The sequence below is a fragment of the Ursus americanus genome, chromosome 6 (genome assembly GCF_024610735.1).
Source record: "Ursus americanus isolate L20-20 chromosome 6, mUrsAme1.1.p, whole genome shotgun sequence".
Taxonomy (NCBI): domain Eukaryota; kingdom Metazoa; phylum Chordata; class Mammalia; order Carnivora; family Ursidae; genus Ursus; species Ursus americanus.
Window position 1 is genome coordinate 68,704,516 of NC_142132.1, and position 20,817 is coordinate 68,725,332.

The following is a 20,817-nucleotide window of genomic DNA, read 5'->3' on the forward strand; positions in this document are numbered from 1 at the left end:
TCGTCCCGCCACTTAGCCCCCCTGTGCTCCTAACGCTGAGCCTGGATGATTCCTATGTGCCCCCAGCAAGATGATACCCTGTAACGTCCTGCAGCTGCAAAGCGCAGCGTACGTGTAAGTGACTTCTCTGAGAGAGCCCAAGTCCCCGGGCGCCCAGGTGCTAATGAGCAGGGGCTCTCTTTGTGGTCCCTGGAAGAGAAAAATGCCCCCATCTGACAGAGGTGCCCCTACAGACACGGCTCCTCTGCACAGCCTGGGAACACGGACAAGGCCTGAAGCGTCAGCGAAGGACGGGATCACAAGGACAAGAGCGTGCCCTGATCTATCGCAAAGCGGCTTGGCTTTTCTTCTTCACGTCGCCCCATCAGCTCCTTATGCACACCCACCGGCCCTGGACCTTTTTAGCATGTATTGATACTCTCCAGGTCTACTCCTACCCCTGCCTTTCTTTGCTTAAACCACCGTTAGAGATTTGTAAAGGTGGAATTCTATGGATACCGTCAGGCTGACTCAAGACAAGGTCCCGACAGCGCTAAGGGAAGGAACGTCACACGCATTCCCCACCCCTGGCTGTGCAGCTCGTCAAGAACTCCTGAAGGAAGAGGGAAAAAGCAACAAAGCCAGGAAATGATAAAATTTCTTCCCCTGCAAGTCTGCAAAACTAAGCTACTATGGAACATAAGAACTAGGAAGATCAATAGGAGAAGAAAGGGATAAAGAAAGGGGGGGTAATCAGAAGGGGGAATGAAGCATGAGAGACTGTGGACTCTGAGAAACAAACTGAGGGCCTCAGAGGGGAGGGGGGTGGGGGAATGGGATAGGCTGGTGATGGGTAGTAAGGAGGGCACGTATTGCATGGTGCACTGGGTGTTATACACAACTAATGAATCATGGAACTTTACATCAGAAACCAGGGATGTGCTGTATGGCGACTAACATAATAGAATAAAAAATATTATTATAAACAAAACAAAACGAAGCTACTTTAAAATGTTGGCTTTATGTGGCAACGGCCCACAATTCATGTTTTCACGTCTGAAAGAAAGTTTTGCTTCATTGAGCGATGGTGGCCTGTAAGGTCACCCAGCGGGTAAAGAGTAAATGAAGAGTAAATGATACACCCCGTGCAAATGACCGCGAGCCACGTGCCGGGCCTGGTTGGAGCACTGCGTCCCGGTAAGTTAGCTAGCATTACCGGGAACCATCTGGAATTGGACAGGAAGTGGCCAGCTATGGGCAGAGCCGCTCCAACCACACACACGCCACTTCGGTTTCCAGCCGTGACCACTGGGTAATGTCCACAAGGGGGAGAATAGTCCACAGATTAAAATAGGATTGTGATTTAGTAACTATTACGCTGGGTATCAAGGATCAAGAGGCTGAGCGTATAATCTTGGCTTTGCCAGTAATTTACTGTGTGACCTTTAAGGTTCTTTATAACTCGAGGAGGAAAAAAAGGAACCTAGCTTCGTTAATCATTTGGCCTCGCCTCCACTGCGAGTCCCTGGCAGGACTGCTAACACGGTGTGCTGAGATGCCTCAGAACGGCCTCGCGGGACGTTAGCCCGCGAATGAAGAACTTACGTGGGAAAGCTTATTGGGGGAGTCCTTGCAACTTCCATCCTTCTGCAGGGCTCTTTCTTTGTAGGAACTCAGGACTTTGGAGGGCGGGCCATGCCATTTGGTTTCTGTCACATAAAGAAGAGTTGAATATTTAGTTTCTAGTGTTAACGAAAGAGCAAAGCAAACACAGAAGCCAGACAACAAAATGGTCTGGTAGAAATGAATAGGACTGTGGTTCTGGAACTTTCTGGTCTCACCAGTGGATACCCCCCAAGAGTCCACAGAACAACTACCATAAAGTTAATGCTCCATTTCCATGGGCACCACAAGTACCATGACCCATGACCATGTCTGCTGCGACACTGGGAGACCCAGCCGACCACACGGGCATTGGGGCAGGGTGGTGCTCACCCAAGGGGTGAATGCCCGAAAGAATGAATGAATGAATGAATGAATGAATGAATGAACAGACAAGGGATGGGAGAAAACAGGGAGAAGGATGGAAGGCTGGCCAGCTGACCAGCCTTGTGTCTCATTACCCAGGTGCCTGCTTCCTTCCAGGTTGTCCTCCCGCTCCCTGGCTCCTTCACACTCCAAAGGGCCCGCGCCCTGGTGCTCGAGCAGCAGAGGAGAGTGGCATCTGCAAAGAGCACAGAGCTGAGCGGCCTGCTGGCCAGGCATCCCCTGGCCCACCCCCTGTGCGTGCTGCTCCCGCGAGGGCCATCCCAGGGAAACCCCTCGTCAGACCCTGCTTCCGTCCAAAGGAAGTGCCGCTGTCTGCCGGCCCAGCCCTGCAAGAGAAGCTTCAAGCACCTGGAATCGGGGACTCTCGGTTCCCCACTGGCTCAACAGAGGCACCTGGATGACAGCCATTTACAGACACAAAAGGGCTGCCGATGCCAAGAAGCTGAAGGGCTGTCTAGGGTCAGAGAAGCTGTCCCCAAGAAGCCAACGAGGAGCTCACTGCTTCTGTTCTGTTTTTTTTTTTTTTTTTTCTTGTGCTGAGAGTACATGCCACTGACCGTTCTTTATAGCAAATGTTTTAAGGAAAAGAGAGTAAGACAGACCGGCTCGAGACTACATCGGGGTGGACTCTGTTTTATGGAAACCCCGCATATGACAAGATAATCTTACAAAAGAAAGAAGTCCCAGGAAACTTCTTCCTACTACCAGGTGATTCTTACTTAAAGGATCCGGTGATAGATCCTGGTTTGCAGAAAAAGCCAGAAATGGCTTTTCCACTGATTAAAAAAACAAACAAAACCCTCTACTTTTCAAATGCAACTCAATTGAGAAAAACGTCTCTAAGTTCTTTTTAAGAGATCCATCAATTACCTAAGGTAGGGAACACATGTAGCTTGACTGCCAACATCTACTTCTGAGCCCAGACCAGAAGGCAGCGGGTTCCAGGGAGAGACGTCTCCCTCTGCACTTGTGAGAGCCATCACAGAAAGCTGCTGCTCCCCCAGGGAGACACTTCTCGTCTGACCTGGCCATTGAGTCTCCAGACTCAATTAAAAGCAATACAGGCAAACGATGTTGCCAGGAGCACCTTTTCCTCCTGCAAGTTGTGAATGTTTCCCCTGAGTTCCTGCATCTGTCAATTCAGCATCTCTGTGTCCCCAGATGTCCTCGGGCTCCACCTGAGCTGCCGGCTCTTGGACAGGACACGCATGCACACACTCCAAGGGACAGTCCTCAGCCCCATGTGAGAGGCACCCTTGCACTGTTCTCAAACAGGATGCAGGAAAAGACGGCCAAATGCTAAACTTGCCTTCTCTGATCTGGGGCTGTGTTTCGGAGAAGACACACTTCCCAGAGGGGCTGTAAATTTACTCCTCGTTGGCAATTTAAGTGAGGGGAAAACTCCCAAGGGCTACTGTCTGTAGAGTCCCCAAATCCTTCATTTTCAGAAAGACTTTCCTTATTGAAATGAAAACAAAAAACAAAAAGGCAGGCAAGCTCCAAATATGGACAAATGAGCTCTACTTACACAGAAATGATGAGCTCTCTGGCCTGGACAAGTGACAAGCGACTTATTAAAAGCCTGTCTGGCATTTTTACAACCCCCCAATGGTCTTGGATACAGCAGGCACACAGTAAATATTTCTGCATGAGCCCCTGACCAGGTCCCACCCAGGGGCCAGCAATGAGGGAAGACTGAGAAGTACCCATCATACGCTGCTTGTGGTCTCCAGGGTCCGCTGCCGCCAGGCCCAGGGTCGCTGGAGGACGACTGGTTGCTGGGTGAACTTCTGAAATGGTGACTAGAATTATTAACAGGGCACAGAGGTAGCTACGGAGCGCCGACGTCAGGACCTGGCCTGTTTCATCTTGCAAATACACTCACTTTACAATCACAAAGAAAAGGAAGAAATACACCTCTCAGAGTGAAACAGAATGGACTGTGGACAAACAGAACAAGAATGGGTGATGCCAGAGATATCGGGCGGCTCATGGTTGGCAAGTTTATTACAGGAAAGAGATGTGGCAGGAATAAGCCTTCACCATCTGAAGATTTAAAGCACAGTAATGACTCCAGCGAAATATGGAAGGACCACAATAGAACCCACCAGAATACAGACTTAGGAAAACAATACTACTACTTGCTCAATGAAAACTTAATGCAAGTCACGTTCTGGTCCTGTATTTAAAACCTATGCAGAGAGAGAACTCTAAATTTGTCAAAACCATTTATTTTCACACATCTACTGGATGCAATCCTATTTATTTCAGATGCACAAAAATAAGTAATACTCATGAGAACCCACCTGATAAAGATGTGCTTGCCAAGTTTCCATTTTGCTGCTAGAACCCTCCAGGTCTTTTTTTCCCCTATAATTTACTAATTTTACTTTAATAATGGAGGCTTTGCAGACCCTGCAGACCCCTTCCTCTCTACCTGGGCTACATATGTGTGCTTCTTTGAATATGGGGAGTTTATAAACTCAGCGGACCTCTGAGGAAGAAGACCCAGAGCCAAGATAATTTAATGTCCAATTAAAGGAATACTGTTTTCTGTATTCAACCCGTAAAGAGTAAACTGGAGAAAGCAGAGAAAGACCTTATGTTTTAATCTTACTATCAGTAATACTTTTATATAGGCTTACTACGTGCCAGGAACGGTTCTGAGCAGTTTGCAAATACTGATTGAGTCCGTCTTCATAATGCCCTGCAGAGGTCTCTATTATTACTAAGTTTATTTTTCAGATGAGGAAATCGGAGGTGGGAGAGGAGGAGTAAGAGCCGAGGTAGCATCATCAGGTGAGCAGCCTGGCTCAGCACCCTTGCTTCCAACACTCTATTAGACCAGAGCCTGGCAAACCAGTTTGAGGGAACTCATGGCGTCTCCATGGCCCATACGTTATGAAAAAATGAAAAGCAGTAGAAATTAACAACAACAGAGTAAATCTACCATTTTGTTCACTTAAAACTACCTAATGCGAATTATGCACCCAAAAATTCTCGCCAGCTTCTAAAGCCATATGCACTTGTTATCAAGTGCATTCTCTCATCGAAAAATTAATTTTAGGGGCACCTGAGTGGCTCAGTCAGTTGAGCATCTGACTCTTAGTTTTGGCTCAGGTCACGATCTCAGGGTTGTGAGATCCAGCCCGGTGTCGGACTCCCTGCTTTGTGGGGAGTTCTGCTTGAAGATTCCCTCCCTCTGCCCGTCTCCCCACTCACTCTCTCTCTCAATCTCTCTCTAAAATAAATAGAAATCTTAAAAAAAAAGAAAAATTAATTTTAAATTTAACCCAGTTTGCTTAAAATAAGAAAAAAAAGCAAGGAAATGCTACTGATCTTGGGACCTCTTAAAATATTATACACATTAGGATGATGGGATTTAGTCACTGATTTTGCAGTTTTATTTATATTCAAAACTGCTTGCACTTATCTAGAGGCTCCTGAAGAATCCCTTCTGGGTGTCTTGCCCAAGCAGGTGTAGGGAGGAAGGTGACCAGGAGGACCAGAAGAGGGAAAAGCACGGCGCTGGTGGGGGGTGGGGGGTCTGGGTAGGACCTGCGTGTTACCAGCAGCACCGCTGGACGAGGCGTGGGACAGATCCCAAGCACCACCACATCCAGGGCCTGCCCTTGTGGCCCCGTCTGCCAACTTGTGCAGGTCAAGCTGACTCGGAAACAAGCCAAATAAAAAGGTCCCCCCTGTAATGCCAAGTTCTCACCCCAGAGTTTTGCAAGGGCCATCCCGGAGGAAAGGCTTTACCTCGTGCCGTCGGGCAGCTTCCGGTCGAAGGAGGTGCTTCGAGGGATGGCGGCCTGGGCCTGCTGGAGAAGCTGCTGGCACTGCAGCCGATCGGGCGTGCCGGGGACGGGGGAGGCCCGGGCCAGGGGCTGCAGGGCCGGGGTGGGCACGCGGTGCCACGTGGTGTTCCTCCGGAAGGGCGTCTTGTACTCACACGGGGTGCCTTCGCTGTCCAGCTTGTACTCCACCATGGGGATCCGGCAGAGCTCCGAACACCCTCTGTTGGGCGGAGGACGGCGGGTCAGCAGGGAGGCTCAGTGCCGAGCCATCAGCATGGCTGCTCAGGGCTTACAGACGACGGAGGACAGCCACCCACCCCCAGGAGCATCCCAGGCTTATGGGGATCCAGTGGGAACCAGCAGCATCCAGTATTGTGCTTGGGGCTCTGGTTACGTTGACAGATACCGCTTTAGGCATTACGTGCATATATCTTGTCTCTCTAAGTCACCTGAAAACTTCTTGGACCCGAACACATCTTTAGCCAGTTTGCATACATGGAATCATACACACTGAACACAGGGCAATAAACAAACTTGAACAGGTTAAAAATGCCTCATATACAAGCTGGACAGATTCAAAAGAAGTACAGTTATACAACTAGGAATTAGTCACAGGTCACCTTTTCTACTGAGTCTGAGAAAAGTGAAAAACAAAATTAGTAAACGCCGTCACAGTCAAGGGGAAACCAGAGTGCCCATCTGGTCAAAGTGGGATTCTTAGTTACCATGTCATTCTAGCAGTACAGTTCCCCAAACGTCATCTGCTGGAGTGCCCTCTCATGTGCTTAGATGCCCAGTCGGGAACGTAAGACCTGTTAGCCTCAAACTGTGATTAAGCCAGACATCTCTCAAGTTTCTCATTAATTACACAGTGCAAATAGCACTATTCACTTGACCAAATTTAGCCTGCAAAACCCGCCGGCACGGTATGGCAAGGACACAGAAGACAGGGTAAGTTTCAAGTCTGAGCGCCAGGGCACATGATCCCAGTTTGCCGTGTTGATAGAGCTGGTGCCTCTCCCCAGATGTTCGAGTCAACACAGCAACTTGCTAATATTCACCCCCTGAGAAATCAGGGTAAGGTGCGGTTCTTTAAGGAGACTTACATTCTCAAGATCGTAGAGGAATATTTTCAGCCTCTTTTCAGAATCATCATGTAAGAATGAGGAGAACAAGAAACAGAACCAAACTTGACCATCTATAAAACTTGAGACAGCCAAACTCTAAACCACAGCAATCACAGATGGAAGGCAAATGGAACAGTGCTGAGGGTTTAGCAGAGCAGAGGAAGGCAAAAACCCAAGGGTGTGCAGAGGGAGACAAGGCGAGATGAGACCATTCCCCTTGCACAACCCCGAAGGGGCACAGGGTCTGGAAGCACCAGGTACCACAAGAGGCAAAAGTGAGAAAGAAGGCTTAAGAGGAGGGGGTGATTTAGAAAAGAAAGAACAAGGAAAAGTTTGACCCTGGGCACCATGAGTACCATATGGTACCAGGGTCTAGTCAGGCAATAACCACCCCTGCCTCTAGGGGGCAGCAGCAATGGTCCGGGGTACCCTGCCTGAAGGATCCAGGCTCCAGGCACAGAGGAGAGCATGGCTGAAAACAAAAGTTTAAATGACAGTCTTACTGGAAAATGAGACCTAGAGTCATTCCCCCTTCCTCCAAATCCAGCTTCAGAATGCTGCTCAGCCTACAAAGATGAATGAGGCTCTTCCTCTAGCGAAAAAACAATGAGATGTAATTAGATATAATTAGATGTATGCCATCCAATCACCCTGCAGGGAGGCTCACCAACCAACCATATCCTTCGAGAATAAGAAGGAACTTTTGAAATTTAAAAACATGATAGCTAAAATTCAAAACAAAAGAAGTCCACTAAGACTAAGGTAGAGTGAGGAACTCTCCCAAAACATTACAGGAGAGCAAGCATTTGAAAATTAAAGTTTGATCCAAGAAGTGTAATGTGTACCTAACAGAGATACCAGAAAGAGAAGAGGGGGCAAAAGGTGGGGAGGAAATTATTAAAAAACAATACAGGAAAATCTCTAGAACTAAAAGACATGTAAAACCAGATTAAAATGTCCACAGAGTGCCCAGTTCGATGAGTGAAAAAAGTCTATGTCAAGAGATACATATGTACAGACATAGGATGGAATGCAACTTGTGGAGGCGATAGATACATTTATGGTGTTGATCACGGTGATGGTTCCATGGCTGTATACTCGCCTCCAAACTCACTAAGCTGTGTGCATTCGATGTGTACAGCCCTGTTATGTCAGTCATGCCTCGATAAAGTCTTTTTCAGACATCGTGTGGAACTCAAACAGATACAGGGGAGAACCTGAGTTTCTGGCGGGACAGGAGGGAGGGAAGGGGGGCTGGCCTCACACAAAGGGTCGGGGCACGGAACAGCTTCATTCTTCTCAACAGCAATACTGGATGAAAGTTACTTCTCACCCGTCAAATCAACAGTCTGTGGAGCTTGGGATGAACAAACAGGTAGGAATACAACAATGTCCTGCTCTTTGGCTTGAGAAACCAAATGGATGGTTGGTGCTACCCTCTGAGAATAGAAGAGAAGGAGACTGAATAAACCATCCAAAAGAGGTACTCACACCTGTCTTGGAAAACTTTACTTCATCTTATATTTTAACTTGCCTTCCCTCAAAGCTAAATTCATCTCTTACCTAGGCAAGTTTAAATTACCCTGCATTTCCTGAATGCATTAGTTAAATGGTAAGATTTGATAAGCCCAGATTTACACTGGATTGCATGGCTATTATTATTATTATTTTTTTAAAAAATAAAATTTCAAGGCTCTACAACGTTAACTCATGGACTTGTACTGTTTCCAAGTGTTTTTCTCTTTAACTAGATGACACATCCCCTGGGACTACTGATTCATCCATATGAAAAACAACCTAATTAGAAATGATAAAGGTGGGATAGGACAGTAATATCAACATATCAAGAAAACCTACTCTTGTCTTCCACCTTGTTGGGTGCTCTAAGCAAGTCACTGGACAGTTAGGTGAACCCCAGGCTTTGGTCTCAAAGGCTGTAGTTGCCTGACGAGCAAGGTCAAGGAATCCTTAAAGGAGGGAGACCTAGCCAAGTTAAAGGTCTTGGAGTTGTATTTGAATGAAAGGAACATGAACCTTGAATCTTGTGGACCAAAGGGTAATGTGTATCTCCAGTACCTGTCTGGGTTCCTAGTTTACTGGGATAGGCTTAAAAGGAAGAAAAAGCAAAGAGAAGACAGATGGCTGAGGCATGTGGAATATTTAATTCATGCTCATCGATTGTAGCCTTTAATAAGATTGTAATTTAGCTTGAATCTTTGAGGAAAAACATTATATAAATGCATAATCATGACCAATATTTTAGAGAGTGCTGACAAAAACGTGTGCAAACACGGGAGGTTGAGGGGAGATTCAGGGTGGAATTATCTCATTTCCAACCTTTTGCACAAGTCATATGTAAATGATCTTAATACTAAAAACTGGTGTTCTTTTGCCCTAATAAAGATCAGCTATTTTTGAAAGAATGGCTTTATTTGAAAATAAATATTCATTTTGTGAGTACGTGACACTTTTATAGCAACTACTCTTTATAAGCTAGGTTTCTGCTTTGTTTTCCTCTAGGACTAAACCATCAAATAAATACCAGTAGTTTTCACATACCATCAAACCTAGTCAAACACAGTTCTGTTCTAAGAAATGTCTGGAAGGACACGGATAGAAAATTCAACCAATTTTTAGGGAAATAGGAAGAGGTCTAAAATAAGAGTTGCCAATTAGCGACACAGAAGTCCTCCTGCTGCAGTGAGTATGAGAAACTCCTTCCCCTCTGCACCTTCCCCTGTCCCTGTCCCTGTCCACACTCCTCTTGTCTCTGTGGTTAGTTCCAGCACAGGATGCAAGGAGATATCTCCCCACTCCTCTGGAGCATCAAGCCTGGTGCTGCCCTGCAGGGGCACAAAGCAAGGGTTTCTGACCACCAGGTAAAGACCACCTGAAACCCAAACAGACCAAATGGAAAAAGACCTAGCACAAAAAGACATTTTCCCCCAGAATGAGCTGCGAATCTTGTGTGTAACTGAAAGTTTCTTTTGTTTGTTTTTTCTTTTGTTTTTTTGTTTTGTTTTGTTTTGTTTTTAAGAAAAGACAAGCCTTTAGCTTCCTTGCATTAGTGTACAAATTCAGACCTCACTGAGAAATGCCCTCGGCTTCCTTTCGACACACACCAAATCAAGTCCGTGGACATGAACTGCACTTCTAGCTTCTGGCACACTTTTCATGGTTTGCTTGCCAGACGAAGACACTTGAAGATGTTAGAGAAGGCTGTGGGGTCACTTACATGTAAGCATATTGATTTCCTCTTTGCTCAATAACAAATGTACATGTCACCTACTTATGCTTCTAATTAACATGCCAGGTAGAGATCAATACACACTCTGCTTCAGGGGTAAAAATACATATAATTGTTAACATTGCTTGCCTAGCTAGGAACTTCTCTGGTTCTAATACTGCTCTGTAGTATTAGAAGGAAAGCAAAAACAGTCTCTGGACCAAAGTGGTCATGAAATATGTGCTCACTGGATATGCGGAATTACAAAACTGTGAAACTGACAAGCAGTTCCAATCGTTGGAGCCCTTAGAGCACCTTACATTTTACTGCTTTACTCTGCAAAACACTACTCCTTGTCCTTCTGAACTTAGCACGGTGGGCTTTCTGGGATGGCTTATTCCCAGACCAGGGATACTTGTCAACTTCCTTGTACCCACACTGATCAGCACTCACTCTGCTTCCTGCAGCCTGAAGTGGTTTCCCACCATTAGGGTCCTAGGGCAACACCTGTTACTGCTTTCCGGTTTCTGGGCACGGCGGGCACAGAGGTGGTGCCCGCTCGGGGGTCACAGTTATAGGCATCTGCCTGCACTGCCAAGCACCACACTTATGCATTGCTAACTTTAGAGACGCCCTGCAAGGTTCCCAAGCAGGCATCCGCCCCTGCAGACCGACTTCTTTCAAATGACATCTCTAGTTTCCTGGAAGAACCCTCCATTAGCTGTCAATCATTTGAGCATTTGAAGGCAGAATCACTGCTAGCCAGGCTGTGCTTCCAGTTCAGAAGGATCACTGCCACCTTCAAGCCTGACCGTCAGGGCCATCATGGATGGGCCACAACATAACCTCTTCTAACCATCCCCAGCAGGACCCCTCCCTGCCCCCCCAGGAATCACACTGTTCTCCACTAAAGACACAGTATGGGCTCTTGGCTCCAAACCCAGAGCTGTCAACATGTAGCTTAGAAACAGCACAGTCTCTTTGGACCCATGTTAAATCATAGGAAGTAGGTAAGCTTTTAGAAGTGCCAGCTTCACAAGAAAGAAGTCAGTTACAAATAGATACTATGTTTGTCCTTTTATAAAACAGAAGAAGCTAATATTAAACAGCAAAAGGTTCATCAGGGTTCATGAAAGTTCTTCCCAGATAATATGCTGATGTGTAGAAGTCTAGAATGGCGAAGTTTATATAATAATCAGAATTGCAGAAAATTTTAGAGCCGTAAAATTCCCTTTGTGCACCTTTACTTACAGAACACGACATCATTGTCCTGTTACTCTTTTCTTTCCATCTTACATGAAAGTAGGACAGATGAGTTTATGCCACATCGAAACTAAGAAGGGGGAAGAGTCCTATGGGATGATAACTAGGGAGAATGCTTTTGAAGAGTGGCAACACGAAACCAAAAACCTAGAAAATTCAGGAGATTGAAAGAAACAAGTTACAGTCTACCAAAAAAAAAAAAAAAAAAAGAAGAAAAATAAAAAGGCAGTGGGACAAGTTAGCTGGATCTCCACCGGGTAAACCATGGCCCGCGCAGCCAGGGCTTAATCACATAATTGGAACGTGCATTTACTGTAGTCTGAAACTGCCGAGTGGTTTTATTTTTCTTGGCTGCACCACACAGAACCTCTAACTGAACCCAATAACCCAACATAAAGCCTTACAGCACACTGCAACGCTATCCTTGACTTCCAATCCACCACTCACTTCGTATGGCACGGCCCGGTTTTCCATACACACCACAGCATTTCAACGTCACAGAAATGTCTGAGGGGGTACAAAGGAAATCCCCCACGTTCAGAAGAAGGCTCAGACAGGTTGGAAAATCGATACAACCAATCAGAGACAGTTGCACGGCTGGCACCCAGCCTCCTAGCTCAGCACTCTTTCCAAAACACTTCGCCCATCTCCTTAGGAAACCATCAAAGAATCAGTAATGGGGTCCACATCCTGTCATAGTTTCCACGAGGAGTTTAGAGAATCTTTGGGAACAAAGGCGGACAGATCCTCTCAAATGAACTACCTGCTTCTTTTATATTATGCACTTTGTAAAAGAACCTTTTTATAGCCCTAGGGATTGAAGTAATCACTTCAAATTTTAATCATTTTAATGTCTGTTATGCTAATAGCCTGCTAATAGCTAAAAGACTCTTTCCAAATCATCCAACAAGGTGACAGGGGTAATTGATGCTCATTCACTTAAATCACAAACTCTTTCCTTCTATTGCGTAAAAAAAAAAAAAAAATCAAAAGCTTCCAACTGGGAGATAACCACATAGCATAACTTACTGTAAAGGTTAGGGCAGTGTCATATATGAAATAGGCACGACATGAAATATTAATGCACTTTTCTACACATTTCCTTAATTTATATAGAAGTAGAAAGACATCTAGATGATAGATAGAAAAAGAACCATCTAGACCATAAACCCACTTGACCAGCCCTGTGAATAAACGCCTTGAGTTGAAAAGGTGTGTGTCACATTGAATGGGAAGCAAGGCTATCTGGTACTGAATAATTCACCAGCTTGCACCCCTCTCCTTCCTCACCAGCCACAGGGGCAACTGACTCTTCCCCGACTGCAGACCCAGCACTTCGACTTAGAACACGGGCTCAGAAAGTTTTCAGGAAGCCAACCTCCTCCCTTTTTTTCTTTAGAAAGCTTGAGACCAGGGATAATGTTTTACTGCATTACATCCTTCAAAGGTAAACGCAGAAGATTCTCAATAGCTATTTGATGCCTGATTTTTGATGAATGGATTTCCATGAAAGAGAATACCCACTGGCTGCCCATTATCCTAGCGTGGTATACTTGTCACGCATGCACCTGTCATTTGCCTAACAGAGCGCTGATGCTCACTGTCACCCTCTGCGCTCCTGTTACGACGTCAGTGGCGTTACAACATTTCAAACTGCTGAAAAGGCAGGAGCACCAAAGTGTAGATTATTGACTGGAGAGGGTGGAGTGTGTTCTGCACCGAGATATTCTGTATCAAGTAAGAAATTGTTGCTACAGTTTGAGAAATCCAGTTTTGAATGGGAAGACCTGTATTTCAGAATGCCAAGTAGACAAAAAGAGTACAGGGAAGTAAAGATGATGTCCGTCCTCACCATTTGCAGAGCCTCAGTTTGGGCATAAACCAGGTAAGGGTTAACGAAAAGACGGAATGCGTAAACACAAGGCCACCACCTTTATGTTCCTTCCTTAATGCAACATTCTTACTTGAAGGAGGGAGAGAAAAATCTGAACTTTCCATTGGAGGGTCAGGGTAGAGGACGCAGAACATTTCACAGCTCACACTGAAAGTCATTCCCAGAGGGTATCCCTAAGACATTACCAAAGGTGGGGCACCTGGGTGGCTCAACTGGTTAAGCATCTGCCTTTAGCTCAGGTCCTGATCCCAGGGTCCTGGGATCAAGCCCTGCATCAGGCTCCCTGCTCAGGGGAGAGTCTGCTTCTCCCTCTCCCTCTGCCCCTCCCCACTGCTCATGCTCTTTCTCAGTATCTCTCTTTCTCTCTCCAATAAATAAATAAAACCTTTAAAAAACGACAATACCAAATGTAACTGATTTTTTAAAATCTAAAGTTGGAACGGTACTTTAAAAACCTCACTTAGGTCAAGATCTCAACTCACCATCTACTTTCTCTCTCTCTCTCTCTCTCCAAACTGCTAACTTGACAAAATTTGAGTTTCCCCTTCTAGTTCTATTTCTAGAACTAGGTGTGTGTATTTCAGGGAGTGGAATGGTCTAGCAACCAGCAGCAAAGCAGAACAATGGAAAGCTTAGAATCAGCTTAAATTATAATAAATTTATAAAATGAGCATAAAGCTTCAATAGAATGATGAGAGAACAACAATTTAGGCTCAAGACAACATGAGACAATTTCCACCATTTTGCATTATATAGAGAAATATGGCTGGGACAGTATATCAACAAAGTATGAAAAATCACATGAAACAGAGGCGCCACAGCAAGGAATTTCATGTCCTTGTTTATTGGACATATTTACTGCATCACTCACATTGTATTACAACTCGTGCATCATTCTGATGAGTTGTTATTGCCTTATATCAGCCTTTTAAATTGACGTGCTTGCCTTAAAATGACATTGATGGAGTGTCAGTCACCTTGGAAGGCTAGGAGCAGGGGCAATGGGATCCCTTGCAAAACCGAGCAAGAGCTTAACGAAGCCTCTCCAGCCAAGTCTTCTTCATCTTTGCCACAGAGATGTCTGCTTGGGAAATACCCTCCACCCTTTAAAACCTCATTTCCATCTGAAGAGTGCTATCCCCCAACTGCTTCTGGCCTCTCATTCCCCGTCTGTGTGAATTCCGCTCCCGGTCCAACCCCAGCAGGACTTCAGTTAATAAGCATTCCCGAAGGGATCCTCCCGGCTCAGTGCACTCTGGAACTCCACAAGGAAAAGGGAAAAAGGGCTCTGCCTTCCTTTCAAGCTGAGGAACAGCTGAATTACCATCACCCTGAGGCTGGAGAACGGGACTTCAAAATATGGGGTGCCTTTTGATAAATACTTTTCCAACTAAAGACTTCGCTTAATCCAGCAGCTTCTGAGTCATAAGCAAACACCTTCTGATGTGTGAACAACCAGAAGTCAGTCTATTAGGGGACAGGCCTAGCCTGCTGCTGATGGAACAGACAGGCTGGAGGTGAGTTATTCCCTACTGAGATCCTGCAGGAAATCCAGCAGATAAATGGCAAATATGAATCTTGAAGCTTTTTTCACTCTATCGTTGCGATGCTTACGGAGATTGAAGTATCTTGCAATTCATTGATTTGGCTATTTTTGTAGTCTTATGACTCTTGCATAAAAGACAGACAGACAGACAGACAGACACACACACACACACACACACACACACACATCCATTTAAATGAATGTCTTTTTTTTTGCCCCCTCCCTGACAAGCGCTCAGAACACCGTGTGAAAAAGATGGTGGTAATTATCCATGCCACAAATCACATGTGTGGTTTTAGCTGGAGGCAGATCCTTACATATCGTGCTAAGGAGAAATGGCACTAAGTGATGTTTCATTTGAAAGTTTTGTATTTCAATTTCTTAAATGAGTCAAGCGCCACCCATTTCCCCTGTTAATCCCCACCCCCCAAACTGTTCCTTAAAAAAATAGAACAACACAGAGGCTAAACTTGCTGGAGCACAGATGAAATTTAAAATGACGTTTCATTCTTGCATCTCGGTCTAAAGCAAAGGGCTGTTATTGCAAGGATCGTTTCTCGTTACGTGAGGCTGCCTGACGACAGAAAAGTACTTTTATCAGAGCGCCCAGACAGTCGCAGGTGGAACACGAACCCCAAACTCACAGAAATATGGATTTAAAAATCTACAGATTCAAATTCCCACCCAATTGGAAGACTGAACAGAAAGAATTTTAAATGATAGAGGCAAGGCGTTAAACCTTCGTGGCTTGCAGAAATGGGGGTGGGGGCAGGCGGAGTGTCACTACCAGGCAAAGAGCGAATTCTGATCAGGGGTTGGGTAAAAATACAGAAGAGAGTTATTTCAGATTAATCGGGAGAGAAATCTGTACCTTCAGGGAATGACATTAATGAGACTCTGAGGAAACAAAGGCAAAATCTCTAAATATCTTGAACAGCTTCAATAAGAACATTTGCATTTAAAACAAAGAAAGAATTCATTATGTGCAGACCAAGGCAGATAACGGATAACCTGTCCTTGGATAGAAGAGTAACAGCCAGAACTTACAAATGTTAGTGCTTGTTTGTTTGAGGTGGAAAACAAGTTAGTATTTCTCAGGAAACTGTATTCTTCTAAATCATGTGTTCTAAATACCAACCATAATAACTTTAACATCTTTATTAACCAGATCTCTTGAGAAGCCTAAAAAAAGACATTTCTACTGAGCAACAGTAGGCCAGAATTATAAACAGGCAAGAAATGTAACTTTTTAACTCAAAAGGAGAACACAGTAACCTTTTTGTCTAATTCCATAGCAGTACTCAACCTCTAAGACAGATACTCACCAGATTTATAAATCTGTATTTCCACCAAAGGAAGAAAGACCTCTCACTATATGGGAAAATTTCTGGGAACTGGCTTAAAATAAAACACTTCACTTATACAATATTGTGGCTTCAAAGGTCTAAAGGACTTGCCTTTGGTTATTTCCAAGTCTCGTTTTTAAGAAAATAAGTTTCTGTCTTTGATTTCTTTGAACTTGTACCACTGTGTGTGCCTGGTGGGATTCTTGGGAAGCAAACAGACTGGACGGGACAAAACCTGGAAAGGCAATGAGAAGCGTCCTGGATATTTCCCGTGACGTGCGGGTGCTACTCTCAGGAAGAATTTCAACTCGTTCAACCTTTATTTTGTAAACCTACTGGGCAGATACAGGAAACAAGGCTACAGAGAGTCAGGCAGGTGGTAAGTGGTAAGAAATGGACGGAAACGGACTTCTGCAACATTCTGCATGTTAGCCAGGGAGGAAGATGGTATGCCTCTGGTCTGTTTTCTAAAAAAGGTCATGGTTTAGAGCTGATCTAGCCAATCAACAGCACCACTAGCCACACACGGCTAAGGAAATCTTAATTAATTATTTGAATTAAAAAATCACTTTGGGGGCACCTGGGTGGCACAGCGGTTGAGCGTCTGCCTTCGGCTCAGGGCATGATCCCGGTGTTCTGGGATCGAGCCCCACATCGGGCTCCTCCGCTATGAGCCTGCTTCTTCCTCTCCCACTCCCCCTGCTTGTGCTCCCTCTCTCGCTGGCTGTCTCTCTCTCTGTCAAATAAATAAATAAAATCTTTAAAAAAAAATTCATTGCAAAAGCTGATGCATACTCCTCAAAGATTGGACAGAGAATATTTAAAAACAAAAATCACTTTGTCGGTAGCACTAGCCACAGCTCAAGTGTGTGACAGTCGCATGTGGCCAGCGGCTACTGTTTGGGATGGTTCAGTCGTGGAATGTGATCACCGTGGGAGCTGTGGCTGGATAGACAAAGTACCAGGGATGACCTCAGTGACCATGGAATATGTCCAGAAAGTGGACGGTATCTTGCTATTGAGCATGACAAGAATTTCTTTTAGAGCATGGACAAACTCACATGAATATCCTAAAGTTTTTAATTTAACTAAAATGCATGGGGTACTGATTATGCCAGAAGGTGCTACGTGGTTTACATGTATCATTCTTATTTAATCTTTGTAAGAGTACGAGGTAGGCCATATTATAACCCCCATCTTACAGACAGCAAATGAGGCTTAGAGGGAGCACGTGCACAACCCGAGATCCCACAGCGAAGGCCTGGATACCAAGCATGCTTATCTCTCCAAAGCCAGAACCCAGAAGGGGGCCTGCGGAGGTCCTTCTGAGCTAGAGCGAGAATGCACAGCAGTACACGACCCGACACCCTGCAGCACAACGGTGGCCACAGCCCACGCGGATGGCTTGCTCTCAATTAGCCTTCTTTCCCCTCTGGGCCTAATACCTTCTTCGTGTCCAGCGTGATTATTTTTTACTAACAATGGAACAGCATCACCTACTAATTCCATTCTCTTCCTACTCTCCACCCATCCACCTGGGCTACTCGCATAGGTTTCTTGTGACAGCTTACGACAATGCCCAAACCAGTCCAACGAGAATGGAGTAGTCACTCCCCAGTCTATCTCATGTTCCACCCCTCCTTCAGACAGACAGTACTGATCTCTTACCTATCCTGTTAAGAATCAATGACTTTGCGTGATAGAAAGGAATTCTAGCAATGCAGAGTATTTCACCTGCGAAGGGCTGAGCCGTGATTAAGAATGGTTCCTCTTAAGGGCGCGTGGGTGGCTCAGTCGTTAAGTGTCTGCCTTCAGCTCAGGGCGTGATCCCGGGATAATGGGATCGAGCCCCGCATCGGGCTCCTCCGCTGGGAGCCTGCTTCTTCCTCTCCCACTCCCCCTGCTTGTGTTCCCTCTTTCACTGGCTGTCTCTATCACTGTCAAATAAATAAATAAAATCTTAAAAAAAAAAAAAAAGAATGGTTCCTCTTAGACATGGGTTCTCAGTGGTCTAGGTGAATCAAACAGGCGCTCTGCCCCTTAGTTTGTAATATCTCAGCCTTTATGTGGGCAATGTCCCTGGAAATTGTTTAGCACATTATAACTGATCATTTGTTACACACTAATAACTTTTTTAAAGCTCTTTTTAAATTGCTCTTAATGCTCAATGTCCAAACGACTGTGGCTGAAGACGCACCTGACTGCATCTTCTGTGGACCCTGCTGATCCTTAGGGCCTCACATGCCTTACCTCCGGGGCGAGCCATCGTCGTGGGGCTGGATGATGACCACCTTCACGGTCACAGAAGTCCGGAGCAGATCGATCATCTGCTCGTGGGTCAGAGTGGCCACGGCCACTTTGCAGATCTCCACGAGGCGGCTCCCTTGGCGAAGCCCAGCCTTCCAGGCAAAGCCGAAGGGTTCCACGTCGGCCACGATTCCTTCAAAATTCACGTGGAAGCCAAGCTGGCCCAGCCCATTCCTCCTCAGGGTCATTTCCACGGTCTCACAGCCTCGCGTCACTATCTGAGGGGAAAGAGACCATGAGACACCACTGTGGGGCACCCCCGCCCCCCACAAGGTAGAGGCGCACACCCGGGGCTCCCAGCCCTGCCCTCCAACCACCCAGGTGACACGCTAAGCACGTTACAATGCCAAGTTCACCATAATTAGCCGTGGCATCGGACGCAAAGAGAACAGTGAAAGTAAAACAGCAGCTTTACTCTTCAAAGGCAAATATGCTCCTGATACAGGCGTCCTGCTTTTTCTTAGAAGCCGCTGACCCCAGACCTCATGAGCTTCAGACAGGCTCTGATAACTCCCTCCTCCCCTCCCCTATGTCAGTGGGCTTGGCTCTTAAGTATATAAGCCCCACTGTTCCAGATGGACTGTAGCAATGGGAAAATGTAGTCTCTTTCAAAACCACAAGTTTCACCCATTAAACATTAAAAGTTACTCAATTTCATCCAACTTAAAAAATGGCCCAAACCCCTTCCCAGCTAACACTCAGAGGGCTGCCCCCAGGAGGGCAGCCACAGAAGTCAGCCAGTTAGGAGACGTGCAAGTGTTCCCTGGGCACTGGCCCTGTGGACGTCCTGCCCTGTCCTCTGGGAAGCCCCCTCGTCGAAGTGGGTGGCCACTGCTTGCCTGGGTGGTGAGGGCCATTTAGCTCAAATGTGGGCAGGCCCGCCAGGCTCCCTGGCATCTGCTGACAAGGGCACTGTGTAGGATGGCCCTCTTGCAGGCAGCAGAGACCCTCCTGTGCCTGCGGGCACCTCTCCTTCATGGGGTCCATCCTTTGGGGTCCAAGGGCAACCCCAAGCAGTGGCAGCTTCAGTGCTCTGACCTTCCGCGAGAGCGAGAGTCTGCAGCAGTATCACGAAAAGCAATGTGGAAGCAAGGTGGTCGGCATCCCACGCGGCGCACTAAAGCACGATCATTAGTTAATGCCACCCTCAAAAGCGCTCACTGAGCCTAACTTACATGCACTGAGACAAAAACACAGGCTCATTATATGTCATTTGATGGCATCACTTATTTGTGGGAAATTTAAAGTCAGGAAGTATCATACCCGAATCACCCAAAGCACAGAGCTAATGATAAAGCTGCAGTACAATAAATGCTCCATTTCCGTGAAACACGCTCTGAATACCCAGATTCCTATTTAACAAGACCTACGAGTGTAAGTACAGCTGTGGGCTGGGCTGGTTCAGCGTATGTCCGCTGTGTCTGTTTCCATGGTTACCTGCATAGGTACACACATGGCCCATCAACTTCCCACAGACACACAAGACAGCTGGGGGCTCAGGAAAACGGGGCAAGGCGTTGCTGGTCTTCGTGGTGAGGTTTTGAAAGACTGAAGCTTGCAAAGTTATGAACTGAACTAATCAGAAATTGCTGGAAAAGTACTTTTATAATATGTACACCCTGAATAAAATTTTCTTTCACTTTTCAACTTTGTTTCAACTACGCTCTCCTTCCAAAAGTCTACATATGTGTGAAATATACCCTGCCTTTTTTCAAATATTAATGCAATTTTCAGTTGAAATTTAGCATCCATATATCAGACTGAAGAGTGAACAGTCACACCTTTCCTGAGACCTATGTATCTCTTCTCCTTATTTCCTCCAACTACCTGCTACCTGCCCTGCTTTTTGCTTCGTGCTATTTCTTTATCCTTTCTCTTTCCTGCTTCTTAACACTTGCAAAGGATAAAGGACCAGTTATTTGGAGTTCCTTTCATACTAACATAAACTCAATTACCATAGGAAAATGGTAGCTTCCTATCCACATACCTACCCGGGACTGGCCACATAATTGGTGGGGCCGCAGGCAAAATCAAAATGCAGGGCCCCTGGGTCAAAGACTATTTACAACTTCAAGATGGTTAAAAGCAGAGCACTCAACTGAGCACGGGCTCTTCTGAGAGTGGGTCCCTAAGAATGGGTCCTGGGCTGCACACGAATGAAACAGGCCCTGCCTGTCCCCTTAGGCATCAGTTCTCATTGCTTCCTGGGTCTGTACCTGCATAACGGACACTTTTAATTTCAGTTTCCACCACGATAAAAGGCACACTGAATCTACCACC

General features: G+C 45.8%; 1 protein-coding gene across 9 annotated transcripts in view; it reads right to left on the minus strand.

Moving 5' to 3' along the window:
* Positions 1-20,817, minus strand: part of SIPA1L2 (signal induced proliferation associated 1 like 2) — a 212,949-nt gene that overhangs the window by 39,589 nt on the left and 152,543 nt on the right. For 7 of the 9 annotated variants that reach the window (XM_087863121.1, XM_087863125.1, XM_087863124.1 and 4 more), the window contains 5 exons: positions 18,481-18,755; positions 5,791-6,048; positions 3,735-3,830; positions 2,103-2,203; positions 1,585-1,688 (listed from right to left, as the gene is read on the minus strand). In XM_087863121.1, the coding sequence (XP_087719247.1) occupies positions 1,585-1,688; positions 2,103-2,203; positions 3,735-3,830; positions 5,791-6,048; positions 18,481-18,755 (834 nt within the window). The remainder of the gene's footprint in view (positions 1-1,584; positions 1,689-2,102; positions 2,204-3,734; positions 3,831-5,790; positions 6,049-18,480; positions 18,756-20,817) is intronic. The other 2 variants (XM_045783693.2, XM_045783690.2) reach the window with 1 other exon arrangement.